The sequence below is a fragment of the Lepidochelys kempii genome, chromosome 3 (genome assembly GCF_965140285.1).
Source record: "Lepidochelys kempii isolate rLepKem1 chromosome 3, rLepKem1.hap1, whole genome shotgun sequence".
In the NCBI taxonomy this organism is placed as follows: Eukaryota; Metazoa; Chordata; order Testudines; family Cheloniidae; genus Lepidochelys; species Lepidochelys kempii.
This window is the reverse complement of record NC_136382.1, coordinates 210,995,881-211,012,168: the sequence shown is the minus strand read 5'-3', so window position 1 is coordinate 211,012,168 and position 16,288 is coordinate 210,995,881. Positions and strand designations below refer to the sequence as shown.

The 16,288-nt window shown below is 52.2% G+C and overlaps 2 protein-coding genes across 5 annotated transcripts in view; one reads left to right on the top strand and one right to left on the bottom strand.

Annotated features, from left to right (window-relative positions):
- Positions 1-6,772, top strand: part of ABHD12 (abhydrolase domain containing 12, lysophospholipase) — a 50,783-nt gene extending 44,011 nt beyond the window's left edge. Inside the window, exon 13 of the mRNA XM_073339952.2 lies at positions 4,503-6,772. Coding sequence (XP_073196053.1) covers positions 4,503-4,542 — 40 coding nt within the window. The 3' untranslated portion in view covers positions 4,543-6,772. The remainder of the gene's footprint in view (positions 1-4,502) is intronic.
- Positions 6,773-8,583: 1,811 nt separating this feature from the next.
- PYGB (glycogen phosphorylase B) overlaps positions 8,584-16,288 on the bottom strand; it is a 42,798-nt gene continuing 35,093 nt past the window's right edge. For 3 of the 4 annotated variants that reach the window (XM_073339946.2, XM_073339948.2, XM_073339951.2), the window contains 4 exons: positions 15,627-15,834; positions 13,709-13,843; positions 12,515-12,581; positions 8,584-11,636 (listed from right to left, as the gene is read on the bottom strand). In XM_073339946.2, coding sequence (XP_073196047.1) covers positions 11,484-11,636; positions 12,515-12,581; positions 13,709-13,843; positions 15,627-15,834 — 563 coding nt within the window. In that variant the 3' untranslated portion in view covers positions 8,584-11,483. Of the gene's footprint in view, positions 11,637-12,514; positions 12,582-13,708; positions 13,844-15,626; positions 15,835-16,288 lie in introns of those variants that run through there. The other variant, XM_073339950.2, reaches the window with a different exon arrangement.

Here is a 16,288-nt window from a genome sequence, read left to right as displayed (position 1 = left end):
TTCCTGAAATATAGGCTCCAAAAATCAACTTGCAAATCTGTATGTGTATCATTTATAGGGTGACCAGATGTCCTGTTTTTATAGGGACAGTCCTGGTTTTGGGGGCTTTTTCTTATATAAGCGCCTATTACCCCACCACCCCCATCCTGTTTTTTCACAGTTGCTATCTGGTCACCTTAATCATTTATAACTGTGTATTGTATGTGATTCTATGTGAGGAGAGGGAGAATTTGTATTGCCCTCATTATGAATTAGGGAACTGGAGTCAGAGCAGTGACATGACTTGCTGCCAGAGTGTGAACCTGGTTTAGAAGTCAGGAGTTCATGATTTCTACTCCTGCACTCAGCCCACCAGCCACCTCTGTCCCACACTCTTCCTGTAGGGTCTCCAAGGGCTTGTCTACACTTACTGGAGGATCCATGCTGCGGCACTCGATGCATTGGTGGTCGATTTAGCGAGTCTAGTCTTCACTTCACTGGTAAATCAACCGCCGATCGCTCTCCCGTCACTCTCCTGTACTCCACCGGATCAAGAAGAGTAAGGGGAGTTGACAGGAGAGCGTCTCCCGTCGACGTAGTGTGGATCGCGCAGTAAGTAGATCTAAGCTATGTCGATTTAACACTATTCACGTAACTCAAATTGGGTAGCTTAGATCGACTTTTCCCTTTAGTGTAGACAAGGCCCAAGGCAGATTTTTCAAAGCTGGATGTCTAAAGATAGGCACCTAAATCCATAGAGAGTCCCCTGCACAATGGCCTGACTTTGAGGTTTTGGTCACCCCCCACTCCTGTTGACTTTAATGGAGCTGCAGGTACCCCATACCTTGGAAAATCGGACCACTCCTTTGGATGCCTGCATTTAGATATCAAAGTCAAAAGTTTTTGCTTGCGTCTATTCGTGGATGTGACTAAGGTCTAAACTCTGCCTCCCCTGCACAGGAACTCTATGGGAAGGGCTGGTAGTCCTCGCCCACCCCGCAGGTCACCTCTGGGGGCAGCCCACCATACTGTGGCTGTGGGCGCTCTGGCAGGGCTGTTTGTGCTGCCAGCTGGCACCACAGCCGCAGACCACGTATCACGGGTAAATCATTGTCTTGCGTTTAGGCTGCATATATGCAACGTAAAGCGCTATGGACAAGCTTGCGATGGCTGTCGTTCTCCTTCGAGTGACTGCGCGTGTGCATTCCTCTGTAGGTGTTTGTGCCCCCCAGTGCACGGTTGTCAGAGAGTTTTTCCCTTAGCAGTGTCCATCGGGGCAGCAGGAGCACCCCCGCTGCCTTGCTCGCCACGTACAGGTATAAAGGGCCGAGCCACCTGCCCTCCTCAGTTCCTTCCTACCCTCTGTGATAGGTGTTGGAGCTCCCTGTCCTTGCTTCTGCAAGTCTTCAGTCAAATCCTCTATCTAGTACCTGTCTAGTTAGTGTAGTGTATTAGTGAGTTAGCTGATTGACTAGTTAAAATAGTTGTGGTGTTTTGTGTGGCTCTGGTACCAGGTCTAGGTTCTGGACCTGGCACTGGAGATATGCCACACTCTCCGGCTTTCAAGCCTTGCTGCTCTCATGGTGAAGCAATGCCCAGTAGTGACCCTCACCCCAGCTGCCTTAAGTTCTTGGGGGGGGGGGGGGCTTGTGAGCGACAAATGTGTGACTTGTAAGGGTTTTAAACCTTGTTCTAAAGAAGACAGGACAGCCACATTAAAATATCTGCCACTGGAATCGGTGCTACCTCCTCCATCTGAGCGATCTGCCTTGGTCCGGGTACCGAGCAGCAGTATGTACCTTTGGCGGTACCATTACCGAGAGGCAGATCGGTGTTGCCGGTACTCAAGAAGAGGCATTGGAAATCAGACTCGGTACCAGATTGTCGAAAGAGATGAAGAGGTTCAGCTGTTCTAAAGACTCAGGAGGGTGTCAGAGAGGAAGCACTCTACAGAGCACACCTCTAAACAGGGGAGTTCATTGACTCCAGAGCCCAGTGCAGGCTAGTCGAGACCAACTCCTGAAGCACCTTTGTCGGGATCTCCTTATGCCCCGGTACCATCTACTCCTGAGGTGTTTGAGGCTGCAAGAGAGTTGTTAAACCTCTTGGAGTCGCCCAGCACTGGCATCCAAAATGCCATCATCAGCGCCTTCCCCTCTGCACCAGGCAGTTCCATTGGATTTGGCCAACAGGGTACCAATTAATGAGGTGCTCTCTAGGGGGAAGCCACAGATGACAGCTCCCCTTTCTTCCAAGTCCCTTACAGGTACAGCACCACAGTGCTCACAAGAAGAGGCTTCTGCTTCACCAGACTCTGAAGTGGGCTCCTATGTGTCCAACCTAGGCAGTCCCGTCATCAGGAGTATGTCAGCTGCCTGCTTTCGTTTCAGTTTCAGTACCTGCAAGGGGCTTATACTGATTGCCCCAGTGTGGCCCTGTCAGCACTGGTTTTCACAGTCAGTGTGCGATTCTCACTCCTGATGTACACAGACCTCATTTCAGACTCATGGCTGCCTCCTCCATCCTAATCTTCAGGCCCTTCACCTGACAGCCTGGAAGCTTCCTGGTTAGCATCGGCAGGAGAGTCTTGTTCTAGAGTGTGCAGGAGGTGCAACTGAACTGTAGAAAACCATCAACTGGGACAACTTGCCTTGCCAAGTGGAAGAGGTTTTCCACCTAGTCAAGACTGAAAGGGGTCTCTCCTAGTACAGTACATGCTGAATAGAAGCAAGAATATCTTCTGTATGGCGGGCTGTTTCCCTCAGTCAGGGTACCCCTAGTGGTTATACCAGCATTTCACCCCGCTGTGGACTACCACTTCCAACCCAATGGCAATAACTCTTTAATGAAAGTTGCATTTCTAGTAGCCACTGTATCAGTCAGGAGAGTGGGGGAGTTGAGGGAACTAGTGTCAGAACCTCCAGATAATGTTTTTTTACATAGATAAAATCTACCTTGATCTTCCCCATCCAAGTTTTCTTATGCAAGTGGTCTCCACTTTTTATGTCAGCCAAGCAATTTTCCTACAGATCTTTTCCCCAAATCCTCACGGTAGTAAAGGTGAGGAGAGACTACACACTGCAGAAATCAGAAGAGCTTCAGCATTTTATCTGGAATGGACTAAATATTTCAGGTCTTCATTTCAATCGTTCATTGCATTTGCAGACAGAGTGAAGGGCAGGCGTGTTTCCACACAAAGAATTTTGACGTGATATCCGGTTTTATTCACCTGTTGCCAGCTGGCTAATGGAATCCACTGGATAGAGCACTGGGTCATTCAGCTGGATCCCAAGCAACTTCTGTGGCATTTCTGGCTCACAAGCCATATTAGACATTTGCAAAGCAGCAACCTGATCATCCGGTCACATGTTTACCCCCCACTGCACCTTCTCTCAACAATCTAGAGACGATCCTGAGCTTGGATGAGTGGTCCTCCAGCCCCTGTTCAGATAGACTCCGAGCCCATCTCCAGGGAGACTGCTTGTGGGTCACCTACAGTGGAATGGATATATGCAATTACCCCAGGAATTAAAAAGGGTTACTAACCTGTCCATAACTGTTGCTCTTTGAGATGTGTTGCGCATGTCCATTCTACAACCCACTCTCCTTCCCTTCTCTGTCGCAGTCTTGCCCATAGAAAGGAATTAGGGGAGTCAGAATGGTTAGGCCCTTTATGCCTGCATGTGGCAAGCAAGGCAACAGCGAACGCTCCTGCTGCCCCAGTGGGTGCTCTCGGGGGAACTGCTGACGCCTCTGCAGTAGAGGGCACAGACACCTACAGCGCAATCGACGTGCAGTACATCTAGAAGAACAACAGTTATGGACAGGTAGGGAACCATTTGTTCAGTGGAAATGCAAAAGTTCCTGTATAGGGCATTTAAGATGTCGTCTCTGTTGCTCTGTGCCCAACTCTCTCTTAACTGTTGGGGCATTCATAGTCAGCGGTGACTATCACATTGGGAAACCAGGCTTCCGGAGCCAAAGAGCGAGCTTTACTCTGTAGGACTGTTCATGATATTTTATCAGCAGGTCAGATCATACAAAGGAGGGCAGATTCTCTTCTTGATAGACCGGGGGGGTTCCTGTTTGCTTTAACAGGAGAGCTCTGTGCGCGGGAGGCCTGCTCCCTTTGAAGTCAGTGCAGAGACGCCCTTTGGGAGTGTCCGCGCTGCAGAGCGAACGTGTGACTGCAGTATGGTGCAAGCTCACGATGCCGGCTTTAATCCAGCTACCACGTGCACCAGTAGCAGCGAGGATGTGGTGGCGTGGGCTAGCAACCAGCGTGCAAGCCCTCCAGGGGCCTGGATCCATGCTCAGGTAGCCAGCCTGGGCTGATGCCTATGCTAGCTAGGCTGAAGCTCCCACAAGTATGCCTACCTGTGCTACAATCACACCTTCGCCGGGAGCATAGTCAAACACCTTGGTTTTAACGGGCTGTGCCTCAGACCTGAGAGGAGTGTGACCTGGTTTTGGAAAGTGGCAGAGTGGATTTGTCACTGTCGGTTTCTTGTTTTCTTTTCTAGGGAATTCCTGGGAAAATCTGAACATGCACATCATCACTGAAGACGGGCTGCTTGGTAGCATTAAGGTGGTTCTTTTTGTTTTTTCTTTCGGTAAGTGTGCCATTCTTTAGCGCTTGGCACTGGCTAAGCCAGGAATTCCTTCGTTTGTCCTGATGCATACCCTTGGAAATCCAAACTCCCACATCAGTGTCTAAGACAGTAGGAGAAGAAAGAAATGAAGTTAGCTGGCTTCTGTTTTAACATGGACAGAAAAACAAACCAACCCATGCACCAATACCAGCCCATTCAAAACTTGAGCACAACAAAGACCTACCAATGCAGCATAATAATTAAAAGAACAGACATTCCTAGAAAACATGTTTTGGGACAAATGGTGGTACTTCTACATTTAAAAACAGCGTAACATTTTGGATCACAAATGGACTGTGATTTACCCACAAAATGGTGGCTGTGACCATCTTTAAATATTGCAGTTGTCTTGCTTCAGTTCCAGGGTGTTTCCTTTATAGAATATATATATTTAGTTCATCATTTTCTCTCAATGGTTATAATCAGGAAAGTGCTGGAGATCATGGGGAATATTGATGTTTTATTGAAATCAGTTAACTTTTAATTTGAGGTGTACTGCAAAAGCATAAGGGTACTTGCAAGACAAACACATTTTGAAATAAAAAGGATGTTTTTAAAAAAGTAAGACACAAATATTTAATGTGATGGGGATGTTGTAACACTTTTCCATTCGCCCCCCGCCCCCCATGTCCTTCTTTCTGAGTATCATTCCCACTCCATACATGCACATCTCTGGAGTATTCCTTTTCCCCCTTCCCATATACCTTTGGTAGGAGTATTGGTACCTTAAGTGACTTCAGCAGATGGGATTGTACTTTAGAGAAAGTTTTTTAATTTTTTTCTGAGATTTCCCCTTCTCTGAATCATATGGGCCTAGAATATGTAGGAATTTATTTAAACAAAAAATGTCTTCCGTTCTTCTTTAAGCATAAAGAGACACAAGCACTTTCTTGGGGATGAGAGGACAGAGATCCGTAAGAAACATGTTTTAGCTCCAGTTGTCAGGCACAAAGGGAGAGGTGAACTTGTCAGTTCCTTAGGCAGAGCAATTCCTGCATAACTAAAAGCAAGCAGCAGTAGATAGTTAGTAATGCAAATAAACTGTGGTTCTGTTTTTTTCTTTATTCCCCACACCCTGATTTCCATGCCTTGGGCAAAGACTCAGCTCTCCTGTTCACACGGAATACACCTGGTTCATCTGTGGCCTCAGTCCGTCTTTCCTCATAGCAACATGTGCTGTCCTGGATGGGTGGCTGGCCATGCTGGGAGGCTGTAGATTCATAGGGCCCCACTCCACTGGGGGAGATGCTCAGTGGAAGCTTCCTCCTTGTACAGCGGGAAGTGATGCGCAAGCTGCTCTGTGGTGGAAAGTTGGGCTGCTGGCTGTGCATCCCTTTATCATACCCCTTAGGGAGGCACATCACAAGTGTCCCCATTCTGTTGTGCCTTCCATTCCCCCCCCTCCTTCCCTGACTGCTTCCACAAAACAATTCCTGGTTCAGGACTCGCACCTCCACCCCCACTAGCATGGCACAGCCGTTTGGGGCATGTGGGTGGGAGAATGTCACGTGCTGGACAATGGGAGCTGTAGCTGGAGAACCCAATAAACTGGGGCTTTTCAGGGTACTCTAGCCTTGTTTGAACTGGTCCTAACAAATCATCCCCTGTAATACTCGGTGTAATAGTTTTAGTTCCTAGTGTTCAGAAGTGAACCTTACAGCCTTGAGGGGTCTGTTCTCTTATGCAGTTGTATAAGGCGTAGTGTAACCAGTTCAGCATGCATCCAAGTTATAGCTACAGGCTCATAATAGTTACAAAGCGGACAGTAGATTGTCTGTCTGCCGTAGTGTGGTTATACTAAGGTTTTGACCCATAACACTTCTGAGCTAACTGTGACACTTAAATTCTATTTTATGCACTTACTGATATTTATTGCACTGACAGGACAGAAACACTATTTGGCTCTTTGCAGTTCAGTCTCTACATTCCATCTAATGCTGCTGCTGTCATCTGACTCATGTTAAAGTATAAACTTAAATGAAAATGTTGACTCTCCTCCCATGTGACACAGATTAGATTCCAGAGCATGAACCAGTGCAGTTTATTTCAACATACATTCCAGTTAATTAGGCCAGTAATGTGCATTGATTGAAATGTTTATCTAAAAATGTGTAGCTTTAATAAAACTTCTGATCACTCCACTGTTGACTTATTTGTCTTGTTTTTAACTTGGAAGAAAGGAGAGAGCTCAGCTTGAGGCAGAATTTAATGCCTCCCTTGGAGTTGGCAAACCTCAGATCCATCAGTGAGTTTCCAAGCAAAACCTGCGTACATTGAAGTATCCCTTGGCGTCCCAAACTTGTTCTTTGCTTCTAAAGGTACTCGGTGCTCCTCTGACGACAAGTAATGCTGGAGAGATGATCAGAATGGGCTATGCCATCGGTTCTCCGGGGGGGGGGCACCTCACAACACCACCTTTTCATGGGATTGGGGGTCACTGGAACGTTTTTCCTGCTGTATGAACAAACGGGGAGGAGTGCTGGGCTGTGCCAATGAATGTCATAGGGGGTAAAAGAGGGGCTGTGATGGGTTATGCAACAACCTGTAAGTATACAAGGCATGTAGTTAATATAAAACCACCTGCAGACTCAGTACTTTCCCACTGAACCTAGTTCCTGTTCTCGACGTGGTTCTAGGCCCTGATAAATGAGTGTATGGTAGGAATTAAAGGGAGGGTGGTAGCTTATCCAGCCAGCAATCTTTGGCCAAAGCTGACAGTGTAGGCATGGAGGCTGGTGGGACCAAAGTAGGCACTGCGGGTCCTGTGTTGGTGAAGGGGTGAGAGCTCTTGGCATTGGCTGCCTGGTGAGGGTGTGAACCTTTGGGCCTGGGGGGGGGGCTCTGTTCTCCACCCCTCCCTTGGACCGATTGTGATCACACTTAATCCTTTGGGTGGATCTGGATCTTTGGTCTCCTGAGTGGCTTTCAGCTCTAGCAGCTTCTATGATGTTTCTTGCCTATTTCTATAGTGCATTATTTTTCATCTCCTAAGAACGCAGTGGGAAGGAGGCCGTCACCCACGCTGAGCCGTTTTCCATATTGCCCCTCAGCCCTGCCTTCTAGGTGCTTTGCTGCAGGGGTGACATGACTTAATTAATACCCTGCTGAATTCCCAGCCTGCTGGGGGTTGTTGAGCTTGTCACTAGTATGTGTTAGCACCAGAGCTTCTTAAACCATGTCATTGGCATATGGGAGATGTGTTGTATAGCCAGAAATCGCTTCCGCAGGGTGGCATCAGGGCTGTCCCTAGAAGTTTTGGTGTCCTACGCAGCCCCCCCTCTGTGGGCAGGGGGCTGGCCCTAGGCCTCTGTGGGGGGACAGGAGCAGGGTTGGGGGCACAAGGGGGAAACTGCCCCCCAGCATGTGCCAGCGGAGTGGGTTGGGGCCAGGTCACTCCACTTCCTGCTGCCCGGTGACTGCAGGGCAGGCCCGACCCTGCACTTATGGGGTGGCGGGACGTGGAGTGACCTGGCCCCAGCCTGCCTCTGCTCTGCTTCTCTGGCTCCCGGCCTTGGGACTTGGGGGGCAGAAGGGAACCACCCTCCAGCACTCATTGGTGGTGTGGCTGGGAGCTGGCAGAGAGGAGCGACCAGGCCCTAACCTGCTCCAATTCCCATCGCCTGGTGAGTGCGAGGGCATACCCGACCCCTGCTGCAGTCCCCCAGGCCATAGCTTGGGGAAGGGGTGAAATGGAGGTAGGGCTGGGGCAGACCAGGGGTGGGAGCTTTGGGGAAGAGGCAGAGCAGGGGCAGTGGCAGCTTTCCTAGCTGGTGCCCCACATTTCCTGGTGCCCTACGTAGCTGGTGTATGGGTAAGGATGGTCCTGGGTGGCGGGGAGGGAAAGCAGAATCAGTGATTACTTAATTTGCTGAGCCCCCAGTCAATTTCTAAGGTTTATATTATTGTGAGGCTATCAGTACTAGAGAGCAAGGATTTGAACACAAACCAGCTGGCCGTTTTGATTGTTTTAATCAGTTTCCAATGCACAAGTGAGGAACACAGATTCACTACACAGATTAATATCCATACTTCATGCCAGCATGTTGAAACAATACACTAAATCTATTTGCATGTCCCATTAGAGGCAGATACGGAAGCAACTGGGATGCTCTAATTTCAAAACCTTCCACGTTCCTGCTCAGTACGAGCTGATCTGCAGTTCAAATATCCCAGTTCGTGGAACACAGACTATGAAATGTGAGTAACACATTGACAATCCAGCAAGTACTCTGCCTAGTACAGATCAACACAAAACACAATGGAAGTAGATCAGCAGCTGCATGCAGATGAAGTATGGTACATTCTTTAGCAGAAGTAGCGTTGTATACTCAAGAAATTTGACAGCATTTAAAAATCCTAGAGCCACAAGGTGAGTGAGATAATGCTACACTGAGCTCTTCAGGTCTTCTCCAGCTCATGAGCCATTAAAAGCCCTTTTTCACCCATCTTGTCTCTCCACGATTCTTGGTCTAACATGGCTGCAACAACACTACAGTGAAAAATTGTTAAGTGGACTTAAGGGTTGGTCTTTTTGATCATTTAAAGAAGGGACTGTACTTGATTTCAGTGCACACCAAAAGTGTATCCCCTTCCTCGCTGGGAAGTGACGGGCTTAGTCCCTTTCTTTGCTCATGGGCATAGAGACATGATGTAAGTTAACACATCAATGGTCACAGCAAAGGTGCGCCAGCCCGGACACAGTGACTTAATTTCAGGTGTGCTATTGCAGATGAGCTTTCCCAGCAATTCTGTATTTGGCAGTCAGCTCCTGGGCCCAGAGCCTCACCTGTACTGAGGTTCCTACTGACTGTGCTTTTCCTGGCTCCACTCGTAGGACTAAGGAAATGCACAGGGGGAGGCTTGGCAAGGACAATGCAGTTATCATATCAGATCGCGCTTGCTCTGGGTGAGCTGGGCCAAGGGAGACCATGCAGGAACCTGGCTCTTCCAGCAATAGGAGCTTCAAATTCCAGCAACGCATGGGCTGTGATGGAGTCCAGCTGTGGCTGATAACATACATGGAGCCTAATACTCAGGTCCTTCCCTGGGCTGTGGAGGCCCCTTGCTGTAGAGCCCATCCATACTGTTCCAGGCCTTTTCCCCTATTGGACAACAGGGGCAGCCGCTAAGAGCACTGGGGCTGTCATGGTCCCTGGAGCAGGGGGTTGCTGCCTGCCAGGCTGTCCTGACCCTGCCTTATAGCTCTGAGCAGACTGAAGGGCTTTGGGGGAAGTGACTTGCCTGCTAGCTGATGGTTCCAGCTTTGGGCCTCTTTCCTTGATGGAGGTGGTCTGGTTGGTAGCCAATGCCCCAGGGTGGGTGATGGCTTGTTCTGGGCATAGGTCACAGAGACAGTTGGGCTTGGGTGAGGTAGAAAAGGGGATGCAGCAGTTCTGTGCAGGAACAGGTCAGCGTGGCCAGCAAGGGCCCTTGGCCAGCACAGTAACTGCAGGGCCCTTGGCCAGAGGGAAAGTGACAGTGTCTTTGTCCCTTACTGCGGGGCCAACAACTGCACCAACAACAAAAATGGATCTTGGGTTCAGGCGGGGCTTGGGAAGCCAGGGGAAGTGCTAAGCTGATGGGTTCCTCTTTGCCCTGTGCCTGTGGCCACATGCCTCAGAAGCCATCCAGCCCCACCATGCTATCTCACAAGCACAGCGTTTACAGGCTGGTGCTTGCAAGTATTTCTTCAGAGACCAGTCAGCCCTTCGGCCAGCATGGGCCTTGTAGGCGTTACAAAGTGGAAACAGGAGCGCAATCCAGGCCCAGCCACAAACTGCTTGATGAAAGCTAATACAATCTCACATGCCTTCCTAGCAGCTCTACAGACACCACTTGGAGCAAGATAGTGCCTTAGACCAGGACCTATAACAGCTCCAGGGGGCACCTCCATATTTAATTGCTGTCTGCAAGCTGCTTTTTAATTCAAATGAGGTGCAGTCTTTGGTAAGGAAAGCAGGTGGTTTCAATCTTGGCTGAAGTCCAGTAGCTGCTTCCTTTCAGCATGAAAAACACACCCCACCTGGGGCTGCTAGATGCAGAAACAACCATGAGGTTAGGGCTCAGGTGTTCTCCAAAAGCCCCCTGCTGTGCACACACAGAGCCTGTCAGCTCCTTCTGCAAGTTTCCTACAGGGCAGTTTAAAAATAAATAAATCTCATTTCTTGATCATTAAAATGGGCCTGCTGGCTAGTGGAGTTTAAGCCTCTTTCACCCCATGCAGCAAAACCAGACACTTGGCTAGAGTGGGGTCATTTACCTTTAAATAGGGAAAATGACCTGTGTTGGTTCCACTCCTGCTTCACCTAACCAGTGTCCCAGCACTGACTGTGGCTAGAAGGTGTAAGAACCCAGGTGAGGCTCCTAGCAACGACTGGTGGGGTAGGAGGCGTGGGCAGGTTCAGACCATGCTGGCAGATCATCTGAGCAGGGTGTTCAGTGATCACCCCCTCTATAGAGATTAGAGCAGCCTTTCTACGGAAGGGGAAAACAAGAATTTCACTAAGTGCTTGGCCTAGCATGGGATGTATCTTCAGGAAGCCTAGGCAGCCATTAGCTCACTCAACATGGTACAGGACATGCAAGTTGGTTAAATGAGTAACAGACAGAATGGCCTTAGTTCTAACCAGGTTTCCTGCTGCTCCTTTTGTTTTACCTGTTTTCACACACAAGGCTTTGGCCAACATCTCTCCTCTCTGCTCTTATTAAAAGCACCCGCCTCTTCTCCCTAGCAAATGCCCTATTTTATAGATTCCAGACCCTCAACTGGTGTTAAGTTCATCTGTGCAAACCTAGCTGGAAACCAGAAGCACCTTAAGCCTGGATCAACCAGACACACATTTAGTGCCAAGCTTAATCCCTGGGGATGTTAGGTGGGGGGATCTTCACAGCTGATGGCTCCACACCCCAGATTTCTCTGGCATACTCGGTGATCGTCCTGTCGCTGGAAAACTTCCCTGAGGAAGCGATGTTCTTGATGACCTTCTTAGTCCACTCTCTTGGCTTCTGTAATGAAGATGAAAAGGCAACATGAAACCGCATGGGTCACAGCTTTCGGAGTGTGACTTGGAGCGAGCTGCTTCTGGGCTGTCCCCTCCCAGTCACTCTGCTCCCGATTGGAACAACAGCCCTGTACAGACTGCCCCGCTCGCTAGCATGGACGGGGTCAGAGTGTGGGGCAGGCAGCTTGTTCACGCTTTGCTTTGTGAAAACACAACCACATTCATTGCTGCTGCAGCAGGGTTCCTGACGCAACAGAACCGAGAGCCGGAAAAGCCGGACAGGTCATCTACTCTGGCGCCCGGCCAGTGCAGGTCTGTTCTCTTGTACATTTATTTACTAGCCTTTTGGCCAACATACTTCTAATATCCAGGGGATGGGGTCTCCACCACTTCCCCTGGAGCAGGACGGTGGCTGAGGACAGCTCTGCACTAGAAACTTTTACCCCTGCTTTTTGCCAGAAGCTGGGAATGGGCGACAGGGGATGGGTCACTGGATGATTCCCTGTTCTGTTCATTCCCTCTGGGGCACCTGGCATTGGCCGCTGTCAGCAGACAGGACACTGGGCTGGATGGACCTTTCGTCTGACGCAGTCTGGCCGTTCTTATGTGCAACAAGTTTCGGTGACACTTTTAAGACGGCAAAAGCCCTAGTGCAGATGTAGTTATATCAGCACCAAAGGGCGTGCGCTGGGCTGGTTATTTCACTTGCTGAGCCAGTGTGAGCTCTACCGCCACAAACTGGCTCTGTACTAGGAGGGGTTGCCAGCAGGGCTACGCCGGTTTAGCTTTGCCAGCAAACCCATGAGTGGAGATGAGGCCTTCGCGTTCACCGTCGGTGTTGCTGACCATCCAGCCGCTTGCTGCAGTGCGTGGTTCTCTTACCCTGTACAATTGGTCAACGTGGCCTTGACACTCCATGTAGGCCTGGTAGTCAGCAAACACTTTAAATCTGAAACCAGAGCAGAGGAGAGTGAGATGCGGAACTCAAGCCTGAGTCAGCTGCTCAGGTCAGTGCGAAGGATCAGGGACGATCAGGAAATGTGCTGCTGGGTTTCTCCAGCATTAGGAACCGACACAGCCCTGAGCTGCTGAAGGAGCCTACGTGGCTATCGCAGACTGAAGGAAACTGGTGCTGTCTGCTCATAACCCAGTCCGTGCCCTGTTTCTTGGCTCTCATTTCCCCCGTGCATCTGTGAGTGGCAGGGAGATGAATCCATGGTGTTAGCCAGGTACTGGCGCTCCCCGCTCCCCTGCAGAAGCCCCAGGTCCGGGGTGGGGAAGCGGGGTAGAGGGCTGCAGGCCCAGTGGGGCCCCTGGAGCGAGTTACTGCACGTTGGCACCGGGGAGGGATTCCGAGGGCAGCACCGTGCCATGGCTGCAGGGGTGGTGATGCCAGGCAGGGAGGCAGAGATCCTCCGCAGCAGCGGCTCTTGTCTTTAGAGAATCGCTAGGAATCCAGGGCTGCCCCCCTGCTCTCTTCCAGGGTGGGGGGACCAGCCCCCCCCCGCAAGCCACCCCTGCTGGAAGGAAGAGAAGGAAGCTGGCTTGACATTCACGGCGTTTTACCCTCCCCGGGGCAGCAGTACCCCAGGCACAGGAGGGTGGGGCCCTGGCCCAAACGTGGGAAGGAGCCTGGCCCGCAGCCCCAGGGTTACAAGCGCAGGGAAGGCCCCAGTCACTCACTGCGGGCCGGCTGCGTCCGCACGAGGAGAAGGGAACCAGTGGGTGAGACCGACGTGCACTGGGCCGGGCATTACGCCTGCTGTGACAGCTGCACACTAGCCCTGGGTACAAGGGCCAGCCGCTGCCCTGGGCTGGGAGTCCACGGCCAGAGCACGGGTGCAGCGTGAAGTCCAGCCCACTCGGCTCCGTGAATGGGGCCATCATGGGAAGGGGACCGGGGCTTTCACAAAGGGGCAGGTTGGACCTGGTCCGACGTCCTTAACTGGACTCCAGCTTCCATGGCCACCCGACCACATCTCCCCAGGCTGGAGATGGATGGGGAATATTGCACCAGAGGCTCACAGGGGCTTCCATACCGGATTGGAACGAAGGACCAAGTTCACTGGCTCCTACCTGTCGTGGTTCATCAACATATTGATGACATCCCGGAAGCAGCCAGGGTCTCTAGGCGAGAAGAAGCCGCTGCTGAGCTGGTCGATGGCTTGTCTCAGCTCCGGAATGCGCTCGTAGTATTCCCTAGCATTGTACCTACGCAGGAGAGACGTGCATGCTGCAGCCGGCTCCGTACGGCTTGGGCACACCCAGCAATAGGAGCCACGTTCTCGTGGCAGTGAAAGGTTAGCGCCTTCCCCCGGCAACAGCTTTCAGGGGAGTACCAGTGTTTGCACCCAGCGCCGCGGGTCGCCGACTGCCCTCGGCTTGCCAAGGCAGCGAAGTGACCGAGGAGCCGAGGCCCCATTTCCAAAAGGGGCTTTTCGACCAGGGCTCTGCTAGCAGCTTGCTGGGATAGCGGCAGTAAGCAGGGATTTTTTTAATCCTATTTTGATACCAGAAAAAGACTTGTCCTTTTGCCAGGCTGGCTTATTTTGTTTGGGGGACCTGGGCTGAACTGTACCAGCCCAAGGCCCCAGTCGCTGGTCCGAGCTGCGTCGGCACAAGCTGTGTGCACAGGGGGGGGGTTTGGCAGCACAGCGCTACCAGCAAGCACCTGCTAGTGCAGGCCAAGCCTGAAGGATTTAGGAGCCGAAGGACCGTTTTTCAGTGGTACTTCAGCACTTAGAGAGGCTCTCAGTGTGGCTTTTAAAAGTGCCTGAGCATCTAACCCCCCTTGGTTTCAGTGGGAGTTGGGTGTGTCAAAAGTCCTACTAGGTACCATCTTTAGGTGCCTAAATCCCTTTGACACATCTGGCCCAAAGTGCTGAGGTCGCGTCTGACCAGGGGATGCAGGTGCTCTTTGGAGTGTCACCATGTGTCCACACTGGCCTTTTCCTCAATGCCCTGCGCTGATGATTCACTGGGGCGGGCTCCTCCACGGCGTGCTGATGCCACCAGGCTGCGAGCCCTCGGCCCTATCCTCGAGTTCAGCTGGAGCAGGGTTTAGAGGCGGGGACCTGTCTCCGTTCATGCGTCCAGGCTTCCTCCCACTGGCGGGGTTGCAAGGGTGGGAGTTTAAGAGCTACTTAAGCAGACCTGGTCTCTCTGCCATTCCAGCCCCTCTGCGGCGGGGCAGGACACGGGACCAATGTTCCCTCTAATTTTTGACAGGCCATGTGCGCTAAAAATGTCTTCTGTGTGCATTTTTGTGCGCGCGGGGTTTAGGATCTGCGTGCACAGCTTAGAAGGAACAGTGCACGGGACGCGGTGCTGGCCCGGACCTGCTGGATTCCGTGACGCAAGGGGACTGCGTGTGGAGCTGGGTGGGGGGTTGGTTTGATTTTTTTTAACACATCAGAGGTGAAAACTGATGCTACAGCCCCGATCCGCTGCAGCCACGTACCCCAGCGGCCACTGCTGCTTCCCAGGAGCGGGGCTCATTCCCCAGCGCTACGCAGGGGTGGGGGACGTCTCACCCAGCAACCTCTGCTAGTTGCTGCTTGGCATGGCTACCCAATGCAGCAGACGCATGACGGTCAGTGCCCTAGACCAGGCCCTAGTGCCCCTCCCACCCGTGCCAGGGCCATGAGCAACGCTCCACGAGTCCCTGGCTCTGAATCCAACCAGAGCGACCTGCTCCTGGCAGCTATTCCTGCTCCACTCCCGTAACGCTGACTCGGACCCAGACCCGTCTCCTTCCCGCACGCGGCTGCACCTATCTCGCCCTCTCCCCTTTCCACACAACAGCTCGCGTCCTTCCCCCAGCTCCCACTCCGGCCCACGGCCAGCTTGCCCTGGAACGCCTGGGGCAATGGGGGAAGGGGGGGCGGGGGGGCTAAGGACGTTCTGGCAGGGGGCAGCCTGGGATGCACTGGGCAAACACTTTAAATCTGAAACCAGAGCAGGGGTTTGCTGTTCTTATTGCTGTTCTACAAACCCTCGCTTGTCTAATGCCTCCACGTCCTCCACCCGCATGCCGAAGATGAACAGATTCTCCTCGCCGGCTTCCTCCGCCATCTCCACGTTGGCCCCGTCCATGGTCCCGATGGTGAGGGCCCCGTTCAGCATGAACTTCATGTTCCCCGTGCCTGAGGCCTCGGTGCCAGCCGTGGAGATCTGCTGGGACAGATCGGCCGCGGGAATCACTGCGGGTGGGGGGGAAGGAGGCAGTTAACAGGCCGCTGTTCTTTACCCCTTGTCCCAGCTCTTACAGGGGCCAGCCCGCGGGGGCGGGCCGCGGCTGTTGGGGCCAGCTGGCTAACAGCCCTGTGCAGCTCTCTGCCCCGCGGAGCCAGCCAGGGACAGGCCCCTCCCTCCAGTACAGGGATTGAACAGCAGTGTGGGGCCAGCACCGCAGCTCCTACGCACCCCTGCCCTGCTGCTGGCTCGCAGCTCCTGGGGCCTGCCCAGTCCCCAGCGGCTCCGCTGGCCCCGTGGGCGGATACAACGCAGGGTGCTCAAGCTCAGGGCACCAGCTAGGTGCAGAGCTGGCCAGGACCTGGGGGAGAGGGGCACAAAGTCACCTCTGCAGCCCAGACCCAAAGCTCCACAGCCGAGGGGCTGGGCTGACATCTGCAGTCAGGCTCTCCCAGGCACTCG